General features: G+C 35.9%; 3 protein-coding genes across 3 annotated transcripts; all 3 read left to right on the top strand.

The window, feature by feature from the left end:
• The first annotated feature begins 857 nt into the window (after positions 1-857).
• Positions 858-4,219, top strand: LOC148157617 (nuclear factor 7, brain-like). The gene has a single exon (XM_088008659.1). It carries the CDS (start codon positions 994-996, stop codon positions 2,425-2,427), a length of 1,434 nt encoding a protein of 477 aa, XP_087864785.1. The 5' UTR covers positions 858-993; the 3' UTR covers positions 2,428-4,219.
• Positions 4,220-7,358: 3,139 nt separating this feature from the next.
• On the top strand, positions 7,359-9,288 carry LOC148157616 (nuclear factor 7, brain-like). The gene has a single exon (XM_088008658.1). It carries the CDS (start codon positions 7,484-7,486, stop codon positions 8,912-8,914), a length of 1,431 nt encoding a protein of 476 aa, XP_087864784.1. The 5' UTR covers positions 7,359-7,483; the 3' UTR covers positions 8,915-9,288.
• A 3,111-nt stretch (positions 9,289-12,399) lies between these two features.
• On the top strand, positions 12,400-15,653 carry LOC106912896 (zinc-binding protein A33-like). The gene has a single exon (XM_014979668.2). It carries the CDS (start codon positions 12,441-12,443, stop codon positions 13,866-13,868), a length of 1,428 nt encoding a protein of 475 aa, XP_014835154.2. The 5' UTR covers positions 12,400-12,440; the 3' UTR covers positions 13,869-15,653.
• The last annotated feature ends 1,445 nt before the right edge of the window (positions 15,654-17,098 follow it).

Here is a 17,098-nt window from a genome sequence, read left to right as displayed (position 1 = left end):
TCGGGTTAATGGAAAAAGGAAATTGAAAAATTGTTAAATTAAAAAATAAATGAAAGAAAAATGTGTAAATAGATAAATGAAAAATGGACAAATGAAAAATAGATAAATGAAAAATAGATAAAAGAGAAATTGAGAAATAGATAATCTGAAAAATAAAAAAATTAAAAAATTGGCTTAATGAAAAAGGGAAATTGAAAAGTGGTTAAATGAAAAATAGATTAATGAAAAATGGGTAAATGGATAAAGGGATAAATGACAAATACATAAATGAAAAAAGAAATTGGGAAATTGATAATATGAAAAATAAATAAATTAAAAATTGGTTTAATGAAAAAGCTAAATTATTTATTTAACACATTTTTTATTTATTTCACTCATTTTCTTCATTTTTGGATTTATTTTACTCATTTTTTATTTATTTCACCCATTTATTTATTTAATTTTGGCTGAAATGGCATCTACTCTGCAGTTTGTTGGTTCTACAAACCCACAAAGACACTAAAGGGACTATATAAATTCAATTTAATGACACTTTTTCTTTAATTTAGAGAAACAAAAACAAAGCAATAATCTGAAGAATCAGAACTAGAGGATTAATATTATACAGAAAGAAGTTAAATACTCACAGAAAAACTTCTACCAACAATCCATAAATTGTGCTTTTGATAATAATGTCTCTTTTGTTGTTTAAATAGGAATCGAGACAGTATACCACAATCAGAACTTTTTCTAATCTTTTATTATCTAGAATCCTAGCCACGGAAAACTAAAATAGTAAAAATTAAAACTTATCACTTAACTCAGAAGAAGGAACTAGCACCATCTAGCGGAAAAGTTGTGTAACATCAGTTTCATTTCAATGAGCTCCACCCAGAAGAGGTAAACGAAACTTAAAGGGAATTTAATTACGGAAGACGACACAACAGAAAAGCCTTTGATCTGTATTGAAGACCAAAGAGGAGGACAGTCTCTTCAGCGAAGAAATTAACTAAAATGGCGGAGAAAATCCCTCTTGTTGAAAGTTACCTGAGCTGCCATGTTTGTTCAGAGACTTTCAGAGATCCTGTGTCTCTGAGCTGCAACCACAGTTTCTGTTCAAGCTGCCTGGAGGAATTCTGGGAACAAACTGGAAACAAGAACTGTCCCATCTGTAAAAGAAGATCGTCAAAGGAGGATCCGTCCATCAACTTCTCCCTCAAAGAACTCGCTGATTCGTTTGGTGAGAAACAGAAAGGAGCCTCAACTGAGATGGAAAGAGAGAAGAAGAAAGAGAAGGTGGTGTGTGAGAAACACTCAGAGGTTCCTTATTGGTTCTGTAAAGACGAGCAGAGAGCTGTGTGTCCTGTCTGTGAGTTTTCTCTCCACCAGAGTCACAAAGTGGTTCCTATAGAAGAAGCAGTCAGTGAGCTGAAGGAGCAGCTGAAATCTGACTTAAAGTCTCTGCAGGACAAGAGGAACAAACACAAACAAGTGGAGAAAACATACGATGATGTGATTCAACACTCCAAGGAGCAGGTGTTGTCCACAGAGAGACAGATCAGAGCAGAGTTCAACAAGCTCCACCAGTTCCTGAGAGAGGAAGAGGAGTCCAGACTGGCAGCTCTGAGGGAGGAAGAGGAGCAGAAGAGGAAGACTATCAGCAGAGAGATGAAGAGGATTGAGGAGCAGATCTCCTCTCTGTCAGACAGCATCTCTGCTGTTGAAGAAGAGCTGCAGAAAGACAACGTGTCGTTCCTCAGCAGTTATGAAGCCACTCAGAGCAGAGCCAGAGGTCAGAGGTCACTGCCAGATCCACAGCTGGTCTCAGGAGCTCTGATAGATGTGGCCAAACACCTGGGCAACCTGTCCTTCAGAGTCTGGGAGAAGATGAAGGACCAGGTGAAGTTCAGTCCCGTCATTCTGGACCCAAACACTGCAAATAGATGGATCCATCTGTCTGATGATCTGACCAGTTTGAGACGTGGAAACACAGATCAGCAGCTTCCTGATAATCCAGAGAGAAACACCAGGCACTGCAATGTTTTTGGTTCTGATGGTTTCAAGTCAGGGAAACACAGCTGGGATGTGGATGTGGGAGATTATCCTGACTGGTGTGTGGGTTTGGCTAAAGAGTCTGTAGACAGGGAAGGAGAGAGATATGCTACACCAAAATTTGGGATCTGGGGTTTGCTGCATCGTGATGGAAAATACACTAATGGTTATAAGATTCTCAAACTGATGAAGAGTCTCCAAAGGCTCAGAGTCCAGCTGGACTATGACATGGGGGACGTATCCTTCTATGACTCTGAAGACATGACTCTCATCTGCACTCACAGAGACACTTTCACTGAGAAACTCTTCCCTTATTTTAATATGAGACGAGCAGGTGATGCCAAAACATCTGAGATCAAAATATGTGAAACTAAGATGCTGATTGGATCAATGTGACTCAAATTACTGAAGGACAGTGAAGTCACAAACTAATTTGTCTCCAGTACATTTTTGTTTTGTCTGATTTGATATAAATGTTGTTTTTATTCAAAAGGAAAATCTAAAATCCTGGTTAAGAAAAAAATCATTTAATAAAAGCCTTTGTATGAATACCAGAAACAAATTAAAGAGATAAGATATCTACAGAACCTTTTTGAAGATTTGAGATTTTTATAAGAATTGTAATTAATCACATCGCAAAGTACAGCCTGGAATTCAATTTTGTGCATTTTAAGAAGTTTTTCATGTCCTACATTAACTAATAAACACATTACCTGTATAATAGGTCAAAAAATAGTTTTTGTTTTTCAATTTTAAATGTCACATCAGTTTTTTAAATTATTCTTAGCAACGTTTCCCTTTTAAAACTGGTTTTATTCACATTAAATTATAAATTCTTATAATGTTGCTACAAAGTCTATCACTTACTTCTGTTATGAGTTCAGAAATGAAGTTACTTATGCAGATATCAAAGGTATTTGTATTTTTTAAATGTAAATATTTTCAACTAACATCAAATATATATGAAATGTTTAAATCAATATTGTATACAATGACATTATTTTTGGTTTGTTTGAAATATTTAGTCAGAAATCAGATTGAGACTAAAATTCATGTCTTACCTAGATCCTAAAGTTGATTTAAAATAAAAACTAACATCAAGAAAAACTGCACAGCTTCTCCTGGTTAATTTAAGCAGTACTTCAATATATCAATATTTCTTTATCCTCCCCTGGCATGCATGGGTTATTCAGTACCATAATTTTATCACTGAATATTGTTTATATACAAAGGCAGCCAATTTCCCTAAAGCTGCAATATTTAGATTTTATTTTTTGCATCTTTTCACACAGGTTCAAACGAGAAAAGCCAAAACCTAAAAACCTCATTCATGTTTGCCTAAGCAAAAATTTACCCACGAGCAAACAAAGACAAAAAGGACAAAACGGTACCATCTAGGCAACTTGGCAAAATGTCAGTTTTATTTCAATCAGCTTCACCCAAGAAAAGATAAACAAAACTAAAATTCTTGGTTTGCTGACAAAGGACACAACGTTTACGGACAGTCTCACATCACCACAGACGAACAAACTAAAGGAGAATTGTAAGTCAACATTTTGTCTCGACTGATACAAGACAAAACGTATCAGTGGAAAATACGATGATGTGTGTGAGATTCTCATGCTGAAGAAGATTCTCTGGAGGATCAGAGTCCAGCTGGATTATGACATGGGGGACGTTGTCCTATGACTTTGAAGACATGACTCTCATCTGCACTCAGAGACACTTTCACTGAGAAACTCTTCCCTTATTTTAATATAGGAGCAGCAGGTGATGCCAAAACATCTGAGATCAAAATATGTGAAACTAAGATTCTGATTCAATGAATGTGACTCAAATTATTGATGGACAGTGAAGCCACAAACTGAGTTTGCTCCAGTAGAGCTTTTTGTTTTACTTCTTTTGATATAAATGTAGCTTTTATTCAAAGAAAAGTAAAACTTTGGTTATGAAGAAATGATTTTGGTATATTGAAATAAATCTTTGTATCTTGTTTTTCCTGCATGGTATGTTATGCATATTCTCCTAAATTCACTGACAAACACTTTATCTTTATAACATGATGTCGTAGTTCTGTGTATTTTTGTGTTTTTCAAATTTTATTCATAATGCCACCATTGGAGCCGTTATTCTTTGTAATGTTTCCCTTTTAACTTTGATTTCATTCACATTAAACTCTTAATTCTTACAGTGTTGCAGCATTGTGAGCCATTTATTTCTATTTGCTATTACAGTAACTCAGAAATAAAAATATCAACATTTTAAATGTCAATATTTTATTCAACATCTAATTTAATTTATACTTTTTTTGTAAACTCTAGGTTGACTCACATTACTTCGTATCTTAGTGAATCTTCTGGGATAAAAACAACCTACTTTGGGTTCTTCACGTAACCCAGCAATGGGCCAAATATGCACTGATCCACCTCTGGCTTGATTTAACAGAACAGGGTTGGGTTCAGAGTTTGACTCAATATGTTGGGTCTTATGTTAAAACCACCAAAGAGTGGCCTAAAATAAAACCCAAAAAATAGATTGTGGAACAAGTCATATCCAGATTTTAAAGGTTGTTTTTAATCTATTCACTCAGTTTCTTATTCTTCCAGGGTAATTAGTAAATCACAGTGACTTTGGTAATCCTAATGCTAAAAAGGAAATGTTTAGACTTTTATTAAGGTCGGGTAGAGAGGAAAATAAAACTTGATCTGTTTTTACAGTGCATGCACACATCTGATGTTCACTGTAATTTCAGGGATAGATCAGGAGGCAAGGAGGCAGCAACTACCTGAGACATTTTTCTAACTAAGATGCAATTCGCTAATAGTTAATCAGGTATTTAGTTATTTTTAATATATAACTATATATTATTTCCTATTTTATATACTTTATTTAGACTGTTCAGCATACTGCATATGTAGCTTTTTTCCCCGTTATTCAAGTATCATAAATGGCATTCAAAATGTCAAATGTAGTTTTTAGTATTTTTCAATTGACATTCTGCATATTTGTATTTGTTTATCATTTTCTCTTTGGGGTCGGCCCTGCTTACCCGACCCCTGATAAGAGGAAGAAAATGGATGGATGGATTTTCTCTTTGATATGGTTGCTAAATAAGTACATGCTTAGTTAAATGATTGTAAAGAGTTTTAATAAATATTTGTTACATTTTTTTCAAGGTGTTCATGTAAACTAAATCCATTTAGTTTACATGGATTTTTTAAATGATTATTCTGCAAGTAGTAAGCATCTACTTTGCAGTTTGTTGGTTCTACAAACCCACAAAGACACTAAAGAGACTATATAAATTCAATTTATTGATAACACTTTTTCTTTAATTTAGAGCAGTGGTCCCCAAACTTTTTCCTGTGAGGGCCACCCAGAAAGCACATGGGCAAAACCCATGAGTGAAATGGTCACTGGGACTGACTAGTACAGGGGTGCCCAAACTTTTTGAGAGCAAGATCTACTTTTTCTCTCACCAGCCGCCTGGGATCTACCTCATGACACAAAGACATAAAAATTGCAAATTAAATTCTATTGACTTATTTTATATGCGAATATGCATCAGTTGTAGAAGAAATAATAAAGTGACAGAAAACCTGATGCAGTTTCTTCCTCAGTGAGATTCTGACACTGGGAGCAGCTTACTGGTTTCTCAGTCAGAAGCTGGTTGCAAACCTGACCCCAGCAGGTGTCAGTCAGTCATGGTAGATCTAAAATTTGGTTTGATGACCTCAATATGAGAAACTACAGACTGATAGGAGGAACCAAAGAGCCCAGTAAAGGTAATGGCAAATCTTCTGAAGTTGGGATATAATTAATTTAATTTCACATAATTATCGCGGTAGAATTAGTTAAAACTTAATGAAATATATTTGTCCTATTTGATGTTTGTTGTGACGTATACTCACAAACAAACCAGGTAATTAGTCCAAGTTTGTCGTTTATTGAATGTTCAGAAACTACAGCGGCTGTAAAGCGCCACAGCAAAGATAAACAACGGTAAAACAACCCGAACAGATGATCAACTCAAAACCACTCCACCTTTTTACTTTCTGTCTCTTTGTCGTTTAAGCACACCCGTTGCCGTGGTTAAAAACACAACATTCAGTCCGTTATGATATCACGTTTCCAGGCTTGACATTTATTCCTCGATTATTAATAAGCCTCTCATGAACACAGCGGTGGTTGAGTAGCTCATTTAAACTCCTGCTCTGCTCGTCAGTCGGTCTTTGAGTCGCTTTTTTTTTCTTTTTTTTCCGGTTAATGGGACTGAAACGCACTGAATTGTGCAACACCTTGTTCAAACAATAATTACTGAGATTATTAATTTTAACACATCTCGTTGATTTTTTTTATAATTATTCTTTTTTAATGAAGCTACAAACGTTTAGGATCTTAGTGAATATATTTGATAAGCCCGTCAGAAGAGGAAGTGCTGCTCTCAGCGTCCTGGTGGCGTTCAGATTGTCATCTGCCGAGATCGACTCAAAACCTTCCGCGATCGACCGGTCGATCGCGATCGACGTATTGGGCACCCCTGGACTAGTATATTCCATTGAGAGAATGTAAGTTTAACATATTAATTTCTCATATGTTAACATAAAGGCTCGTTTTGAAGTATAAGTTGCTACTTACAGGCATTGCTAGAAGAATTCAACCTGGAATGCGGCGTTCATAACAGACACGTGTGCTCATCTGCTCTTCCGCTAGCAAACAACGGTACTGATTAAATAACATAAAAGTCAAGCAGTTCCCTAAAAGTCCAACAGATGGCAGCAATGCGCCCCACAGCTTACAGGACACACTTCCTGCTAAAGAGCCCCGTGGTGGTTGAAGAAAATTCCACATATAAACCGGAAAATACAATAAATGAAAAAAAATCTAAATGCTCTCTGGTATTGTTCAGGGGGCCGGACCAAATGTGGAGGCGGGCCGGATCCGGCCCGCTGGCCGTAGTTTGGGGACCCCTGATTTAGAGAAACACATAGTGTAAGAAAACAAAGCAATAATCTGAAGAATCAGAACTAGAGGATTAATATTATACAGAAAAAAGTTAAATACTCACAGAAAAACTTCTACCAACAATCCATAAATTGTGCTTTTGATATTTTGTATGTCCAAGTAATAAAGTCTCTTTTATTGTTTAAATAGGAATCGACACAGTATAGCACAAACAGAACTTTTTCTAATCTTTTATTATCTAGAATCCTAGCCACGGAAAACTAAAATAGTAAAAATTAAAACTTATCACCTAACTCAGAAGAAGGAACTAGCACCATCTAGCGGAAAAGTTGTGTAACATCAGTTTCATTTCAATGAGCTCCACCCAGAAGAGGTAAACGAAACTTAAAGGGAATTTAATTACGGAAGACGACACAACAGAAAAGCCTTTGATCTGTATTGAAGACCAAAGAGGAGGACAGTCTCTTCAGCGAAGAAATTAACTAAAATGGCGGAGAAAATCGCTCTTGTTGAAAATTTCCTGAGCTGCCATGTTTGTTCAGAGACTTTCAGAGATCCTGTGTCTCTGAGCTGCAACCACAGTTTCTGTTCAAGCTGCCTGGAGGAATTCTGGGAACAAACTGGAAACAAGAACTGTCCCATCTGTAAACGATCATCAAAGGAGGATCCGTCCATCAACTTCTGCCTTAAAGAACTCGCTGATTCGTTTGGTGAGAAACAGGATCCAGCTTCAACTGAGGTGGAAAAAGAGAAGAAGAAGAAAGAGAAGGTGGTGTGTGAGAAACACTCAGAGGTTCCTTATTGGTTCTGTAAAGACGAGCAGAGAGCTGTGTGTCCTGTCTGTGAGTTTTCTCTCCACCAGAGTCACAAAGTGGTTCCTATAGAAGAAGCAGTCAGTGAGCTGAAGGAGCAGCTGAAATCTGACTTAAAGTCTCTGCAGGACAAGAGGAAGAAACACAAACAAGTGGAGAAAACATACGATGATGTGATTCAACACTCCAAGAAGCAGGTGTTGTCCACAGAGAGACAGATCAGAGCAGAGTTCAACAAGCTCCACCAGTTCCTGAGAGAGGAAGAGGAGTCCAGACTGGCAACTCTGAAGGAGGAAGAGGAGCAGAAGAGGAAGACTACCATGGGAGAGAAGAAGAGGATTGAGGAGCAGATCTCCTCTCTGTCAGACAGCATCTCTGCTGTTGAAGAAGAGCTGCAGAAAGACAACTTGTCGTTCCTCAGCAGTTATGAAGCCACTCAGAGCAGAGCCAGAGGTCAGAGGTCACTGCCAGATCCACAGCTGGTCTCAGGAGCTCTGATAGATGTGGCCAAACACCTGGGCAACCTGTCCTTCAGAGTCTGGGAGAAGATGAAGGACCAGGTGAAGTTCAGACCCATCATTCTGGACCCAAACACTGCAAGTGGATGGATCCATCTGTCTGATGATCTGACCAGTTTGAAACGTGGGAACACAGATCAGCAGCTTCCTGATAATCCAGAGAGAAACACTAGATACTCCACAGTTTTTGGTTCTGAGGGCTTCAACTCAGGGAAACACAGCTGGGATGTGGAGGTGGGAGATTATCCTCGCTGGAGTGTTGGTTTGGCTAAAGAGTCTGTGGACAGGAAGGGAGAGAGACATGCTTCACCAGAAAATGGAATTTGGCGTTTTTGGCATGCTGACGGAAAATACTGTAGTGTTGTTGATAAAACTCTCCCAGTGAAGAAGAGTCTCCAGAGGATCAGAGTCCAGTTGGACTATGACAGGGGAGTGGTGTCCTTCTATGACTCTGAAGACATGACTCTCATCTGCACTCACAGAGACACTTTCACTGAGAAACTCTTCCCATATTTTTACGTAGAAGTAGCAGGTGATGCCAAAACATCTGAGATCAAAATATGTGAAACTAAGATTCTGATTCAATGAATGTGACTCAAATTATTGATGGACAGTGAAGCCACAAACTGAGTTTGCTCCAGTAGAGCTTTTTGTTTTACTTCCTTTGATATAAATGTAGCTTTTATTCAAAAGGAAAAGTAAAACTTTGGTTATGAAGAAATTATTTTGGTATATTGAAATAAATCTTTGGTTTTTTTTCTTCATGGTATGTTATGCTTATTCTCCTAAATTCACTGACAAACACTTTATTATATTTATAACATGATGTCATAAAATTGTCGTGTGTATTTGTGTTTCTCAAATTTTATTCATAATGCCACCATTGGAGTCGTTATTCTTTGTAATGTTTCCCTTTAAACTTTAATTTCATTCACATTAAACTCTCTCACAGTGTTGCAGCATTGTGTGTCACTTACCTTTATTTGTTCTGAATTCAGAAATAAAAATATCAACATTTTAAATGTCAATATTTTTCAGCTGACCAGATCCAATAAGTAAATATAAATCCTACAACTATTGTGTACAATTACATTATGTAATGTCACTGCTTAAATATTACAGGTTAGTCACACAATTGTCATGAAACAGTTTTGATCAGATTTAAACAGCAAAACGAGAATCTTTAACGAAAGGATAAAACATAATTTTCCCAAGTGAATATTGTCAATTTAAAGACATGTTTGACTCAGGAAGCAAAACTTAAGTGTCTTGTGGTGGAGACATTGTGACATATTTTTTAGTTGTAAAAAAAAAAACACATGAGACTTTGTGATGTTGGAGAAAAGCTGTGGTGGAGTCATAGGGCCGCATTTTCTAAATAGTTATATAAAACACCTGGGAAATTGCACACAATTTAATGTAAATTGTAAAATGTTGTGTTTTTTGCAACATTTTACACGTTTTTAAAATGCACACTATAAATGATCACTATAGGTTAGAAAAATGATTTCTTAAATATTTTTTGTGAATTTTATATTAAAAATATCAATATTTTTTCTACTCAGATTTTGTTTTTTGGTGTGACTTTTTGGTCCAATATGATAATGCATTTTGTCAAAATGAAACAAACACTGTAAAATGATCAATTTGAGGTTGTGCTGAAAATAATGGTATCAAATATGGCAAGGTAAATACTTTTTATGGTGAAAATATAGGATAAATTCAAAATTATACCAAAACGGCCATTTAGACCCATGACTCCCAAGGGTTAAGAGTCTGTTGACAGGAAGAAGAGATGGATGCTTCACTAGAATATGGAATCTAGTGTTTATTGCACCTTGGTGGAAAATACACTAATGGTGTGGATAAGATTCACACAATGAAGAAGAGTTTCTTGGGGATTAGAGTTCAGCTGGACTATTTCATGGGGGACGTGTCCTTCTACGACTCTGAAAACATGACTCTCATCTGCACTCACAGAGATACTTTGTGTCTGGAAGAGTATTGGAAGAAACTCTTCCAATATTTTAATATAGGAGCAGCAGGTGATGCCAAAACTCCTACTCTCAAAACCTGTCAAACTTTAATTTTAATTTTAATTTCAAATTAAAAGTTGTTTTTCAATTCACCTGCATCTCCTCCATGTTGGACGATCATAAAATTCAGACTGCAGGAAGTCAGATTAGTTCAGAGGATCAAAGTTTAGCTTTGATTCTGATCATAAACAAGTTATCATCCTGGTTAAATATCAACATTTATTACTGAGACCATTGAGTTCAATCAAAGTAAGTAAAGAAGATGATGAAACCAGAATCAGGTTAAAAACACACATCATGGTCAGTTTTAGAACAAATAAAACCAGAAACATGAAGTTCTTCCTAAAGTTCTGCTGCCAGTTTGTGGATTGTGATAAAAGTTGGTCAGTGGCAGAAAACCAACCAGTTCATGAATGAACTCCACCTATTCTGACAAGAAGAGTCAGAATTATGGCAGAATCTTCATGATGACATCAGTGTGGTCCAGATGCAGCTTGATAAACTTTAAAACAGAATCTGGAGAGACGCTGGAGTATGAATAATTATGACCCTTTGTAGATGAGACAAAATCCACCATGAATTCAAACTTGTGCACCTAATTCTTCTTTTCAAAGATAGTTTGGGATGTTTATAATAAAATAATTTTATTCCAAAAACCAGTTAAACTAAATCATTAAAAGCCAAAATAGTGACTTTCATTCCCATGATGAATGTATTTAAACTTCCGAACTGAACGTTTCCTTAGTCAAAGGCTGTTTCTGTTAGACTGAAGAAGAAAGGTGAAGGAACATTAGAAATGAATTATATTGTTTCAAAATATTCCCATCTTTTTACCTAAGAAGTTTTTAAAGAAACTTGATTCTATAATCATTCCATTTCTATGGGACTTTAAAACACACCGAATAGCAAAACTCATCTTTGCAAGGCAAAATTGGCCCTTGCTAATTTTTCATTTTACTATTACTCTTGTTTTCTTTGCATTATTACAATCATAAAAATATTAAAATTGCACATAGATCACAATTTTACACAACCCAAGTGGGTTACAATGGAAAAGGAAAACTGCAGCCCTCATTAAATCGGTGCTCTTATTTTGTCACCAACAAGTATAGATGCCACAGCATACAACAATAACTGCATCATTCACAGTATTATACGTATTTGGAAACCGATAAAATACCAATTTGGTTTTGAGTCTATATCTACTTCATTACCAATAGCAAATAATCTCTCATTTGTCCCTTCCACTGTAGATTAACAAATCTAAAGTGGATTTAGATTTGTCACAATGGAAAGATTTAGGCATCAGGACTATGGTGACCTGTTGGTGGATGGTAACGCACACACACTTTAGAGAATATAATACCTAATGAATTTGACAAATTCTTTAAATTGGGTGGTGGGGAAGGGCATCTAACCTCCCATTTATTTAGATAGATTACATTTGTTATCCAGATCCTTGCTGTCCATGCAGGGTCTTAGAACAGGCTGGGAGCAGGAATTGGGAAAGGAGACAAGTAATGAACTCTGGAAGGCTGCTTTAGAGAATATATACAAGCTAATTATCTTTCATAATAGATAAGAGTCACTACAGTTTAATATGAATCAGGATGACGAAATGAACGAACAAAATAACCTACCAGCAACAGATGGGTCCTGGCTTTACAGAAAAAAATGCATTTTTCCACAAATACATTTGCTTACTTTATGCTGGAATGATTAAAAAACATTCAAATGGTGAAAAAGTAAATATCTATGTCAGTTTTTAATCATAAGGTCAACTAAAAGAAAACACAACTGTTTTGTTGCAAGTTTGTAACAGTAAGCTGCATGTTTAACTTTGAAAGATATTCCAACAGCACCACCTGCTGGAGACAAACTGACACAGCAGACAGTTTGATTTAACACGTCACTGACAGGTTAAAGTCCAAAAATTATATCAGACGTTATTGATTTGAGCTGAGACGCCATTATTGTGTGTTAAATCTCTGCGGACAGTCAACAAATATTTGGAAGATTTGAAGGAAAAGAAGCCGGAACACTTGGTGAGTCGTGCTGTTGAAATAATTCAAGGCAAAATGGCAGAAAGACGTCTGCTGGAAAGTTACCTGAGCTGCCATGTTTGTTCAGAGACTTTCAGAGATCCTGTGTCTCTGAGCTGCAACCACAGTTTCTGTTCAAGCTGCCTGAAGGAATTCTGGGAACAAACTGGAAACAAGAACTGTCCCATCTGTAAAAGAAGATCTTCAAAGGAGGATCCAGACATAAATTTCACTCTGAAGGAACTGGCTGATTCTTTTACTGGAAGACAGAAATCTGGATCATCTGAGAAAGAAAAAGGAGAAAAGCAGCTGATGGTCTGCAGTAAACACCAAGAAGTCACTAAACTGTTCTGTAAAGACGAGCAGAGAGCTGTGTGTCCTGTCTGTGAGTTTTCTCTCCACCAGAGTCACAAAGTGGTTCCTATAGAAGAAGCAGTCAGTGAGCTGAAGGAGCAGCTGAAATCTGACTTAAAGTCTCTGCAGGACAAGAGGAACAAACACAAACAAGTGGAGAAAACATACGATGATGTGATTCAACACTCCAAGGAGCAGGTGTTGTCCACAGAGAGACAGATCAGAGCAGAGTTCAACAAGCTCCACCAGTTCCTGAGAGAGGAAGAGGAGTCCAGACTGGCAGCTCTGAGGGAGGAAGAGGAGCAGAAGAGGAAGACTATCAGCAGAGAGATGAAGAGGATTGAGGAGCAGATCTCCTCTCTGTCAGACAGCATCTCTGCTGTTGAAGAAGAGCTGCAGAAAGACAACGTGTCGTTCCTCAGCAGTTATGAAGCCACTCAGAGCAGAGCCAGAGGTCAGAGGTCACTGCCAGATCCACAGCTGGTCTCAGGAGCTCTGATAGATGTGGCCAAACACCTGGGCAACCTGTCCTTCAGAGTCTGGGAAAAGATGAAGGACCAGGTGAAGTTCAGTCCCGTCATTCTGGACCCAAACACTGCAAATGGATGGATCCATCTGTCTGATGATCTGACCAGTTTGAGACGTGGAGACACAGAGCAGCAGCTTCCTGATAATCCAGAGAGAAACAGGAAGTACCCCACAGTTTTTGGTTCTGATGGTTTCAACTCAGGGAAACACAGGTGGGATGTGGATGTGGGACATTATCCTGACTGGTGTGTGGGTTTGGTCAAAGAGTCTGTAGACAGGGAAGGAGAGAGATATGCTACACCAAAATTTGGGATCTGGGGTTTGCTGCATCGTGATGGAAAATACACTAATGGTTATAAGATTCTCAAACTGAAAAAGAGTCTCCAAAGGCTCAGAGTCCAGCTGGACTATGACATGGGGGACGTATCCTTCTATGACTCTGAAGACATGACTCTCATCTGCACTCACAGAGACACTTTCACTGAGAAACTCTTCCCTTATTTTAATATGAGACGAGCAGGTGATGCCAAAACATCTGAGATCAAAATATGTGAAACTAAGATGCTGATTGGATCAATGTGACTCAAATTACTGAAGGACAGTGACGTCACGAACTAATTTGTCTCCAGTACATTTTTGTTTTGTTTGATATAAATGTTTTTATTCAAAAGGAAAATCTAAAATCCTGGTTAAGAAAAAAAATCATTTAATTAAAGCCTTTGTATGAATACCAGAAAGAAATTAAAGAGATAAGACATCTACAGAACCTTTTTGAAGATTTGAGATTTTTATAAGAATTGTAATTAATCACATCACAAAGTACAGCTTGCAATTCAATTTTGTGCATTTTAAGAAGTTTTTCATGTCCTACATTAACTAATAAACACATTACCTGTATAATAGATCAAAAAATAGTTTTTGTTTTTCAATTTTAAATGTCACATCAGTTTTTTAAATTATTCTTAGCAACGTTTCCCTTTTAAAACTGGTTTTATTCACATTAAATTATAAATTCTTATAATGTTGCTACAAAGTCTATCACTTACTTCTGTTATGAGTTCAGAAATGAAGTTACTTATGCAGATATCAAAGGTATTTGTATTTTTTAAATGTAAATATTTTCAACTAACATCAAATATATATGAAATGTTTAAATCAATATTGTATACAATGACATTATTTTTGGTTTGTTTGAAATATTTAGTCAGAAATCAGATTGAGACTAAAATTCATGTCTTACCTAGATCCTAAAGTTGATTTAAAATAAAAACTAACATCAGGAAAAACTGCACAGCTTCTCCTGGTTAATTTAAGCAGTACTTCAATATATCAATATTTCTTTATCCTCCCCTGGCATGCATGGGTTATTCAGTACCATAATTTTATCACTGAATATTGTTTATATACAAAGGCAGCCAATTTCCCTAAAGCTGCAATATTTAGATTTTATTTTTTGCATCTTTTCATACAGGTTCAAACGAGAAAAGCCAAAACCTAAAAACCTCATTCATGTTTGCCTAAGCAAAAATTTACCCACGAGCAAACAAAGACAAAAAGGACAAAACGGTACCATCTAGGCAACTTGGCAAAATGTCAGTTTTATTTCAATCAGCTTCACCCAAGAAAAGATAAACAAAACTAAAATTCTTGGTTTGCTGACAAAGGACACAACGTTTACGGACAGTCTCACATCACCACAGACGAACAAACTAAAGGAGAATTGTAAGTCAACATTTTGTCTCGACTGATACAAGACAAAACGTATCAGTGGAAAATACGATGATGTGTGTGAGATTCTCATGCTGAAGAAGATTCTCTGGAGGATCAGAGTCCAGCTGGATTATGACATGGGGGACGTTGTCCTATGACTTTGAAGACATGACTCTCATCTGCACTCAGAGACACTTTCACTGAGAAACTCTTCCCTTATTTTAATATAGGAGCAGCAGGTGATGCCAAAACATCTGAGATCAAAATATGTGAAACTAAGATTCTGATTCAATGAATGTGACTCAAATTATTGATGGACAGTGAAGCCACAAACTGAGTTTGCTCCAGTAGAGCTTTTTGTTTTACTTCTTTTGATATAAATGTAGCTTTTATTCAAAGAAAAGTAAAACTTTGGTTATGAAGAAATGATTTTGGTATATTGAAATAAATCTTTGTATCTTGTTTTTCCTGCATGGTATGTTATGCATATTCTCCTAAATTCACTGACAAACACTTTATCTTTATAACATGATGTCGTAGTTCTGTGTATTTTTGTGTTTTTCAAATTTTATTCATAATGCCACCATTGGAGCCGTTATTCTTTGTAATGTTTCCCTTTTAACTTTGATTTCATTCACATTAAACTCTTAATTCTTACAGTGTTGCAGCATTGTGAGCCATTTATTTCTATTTGCTATTACAGTAACTCAGAAATAAAAATATCAACATTTTAAATGTCAATATTTTTCAGCTGAACAGATCCAATAAGTAAATATAAATCCTACAACTATTGTGTACAATTACATTATATAATGTGTAAACGTTACTGCTTCTATATTACAGGTTAGTCACAGAATTGTCATGAAACAAAGTTTTGATCAGATTTAAACAACAAAAAGAGAATATTTAAACTATTTTTCCAAGTTAATATTTTCAACTTAAAGACGTGTTTAACTCAGGAAGCAAAACTAGTGTCTTGATTTAGTTACGATTAAAAGAAATGTTTGCTTCAGTATTTAATTTAGTATCCAGCTTGTTTTACTTCAGTTTGAATCAAAGATGTTCACAACCATAAATATCAACTTTTAATTGGACTCAATATCTAATTTAATTTATATTCTTTTTTTTGTAAACTCTAGGTTGACTCACATTACTTCGTATCTTAGCTGTGAATCTTCTGGGATAAAAACAACCTACTTTGGGTTCTTCACGTAACCCAGCAATGGGCCAAATATGCACTGATCCACCTCTGGCTTGATTTAACAGAACAGGGTTGGGTTCAGAGTTTGACTCAATATGTTGGGTCTTATGTTAAAACCACCAAAGAGTGGCCTAAAATAAAACCCAAAAAATAGATTGTGGAACAAGTCATATCCAGATTTTAAAGGTTGTTTTTAATCTATTCACTCAGTTTCTTATTCTTCCAGGGTAATTAGTAAATCACAGTGACTTTGGTAATCCTAACTAATGCTAAAAAGGAAATGTTTAGACTTTTATTAAGGTCGGGTAGAGAGGAAAATAAAACTTGATCTGTTTTTACAGTGCATGCACACATCTGATGTTCACTGTAATTTCAGGGATAGATCAGGAGGCAAGGAGGCAGCAACTACCTGAGACGTTTTTCTAACTAAGATGCAATTCACTAATAGTTCTTCAGGTATTTAGTTATTTTTAATATATATTTATATATTTTGCCTATTTTATATATATGTTCAGCATTCTGTTTATGTTTTTTTTTCATTAAGTATCATAAATGGCATTCAAAATGTCAAATGTAGTTTTTAGTATTTTTAGTATTTTTCATTTGATATTCTGCATATTTGTATTTGTTTATAATTTTCTCTTTGATATGGTTGCTAAATAAGTACATGCTTAGTTAAATGATTGTAAAGAGTTTTAATAAATATTTGTTACATTTGTTTCAAGGTGTTCATGTAAACTAAATCCATGTGATTTTTTAAATGATTATTCTCAAAGTAGAAAGCATCAACTCTGCAGTTTGTTGGTTCTACAAACCCACAAAGACACTAAAGGGACTATATAAATTCAATTTAAAACAAAGCAATAATCTGAAGAATCAGAACTAGAGGATTAATATTATA

This window comes from Poecilia mexicana, unplaced genomic scaffold (genome assembly GCF_051168715.1).
Source record: "Poecilia mexicana isolate PSO_F unplaced genomic scaffold, ASM5116871v1 scaffold_9, whole genome shotgun sequence".
In the NCBI taxonomy this organism is placed as follows: Eukaryota; Metazoa; Chordata; class Actinopteri; order Cyprinodontiformes; family Poeciliidae; genus Poecilia; species Poecilia mexicana.
Note: the sequence above shows the minus strand (reverse complement) of the source record. Positions and strands in the feature narration are given on the sequence as shown.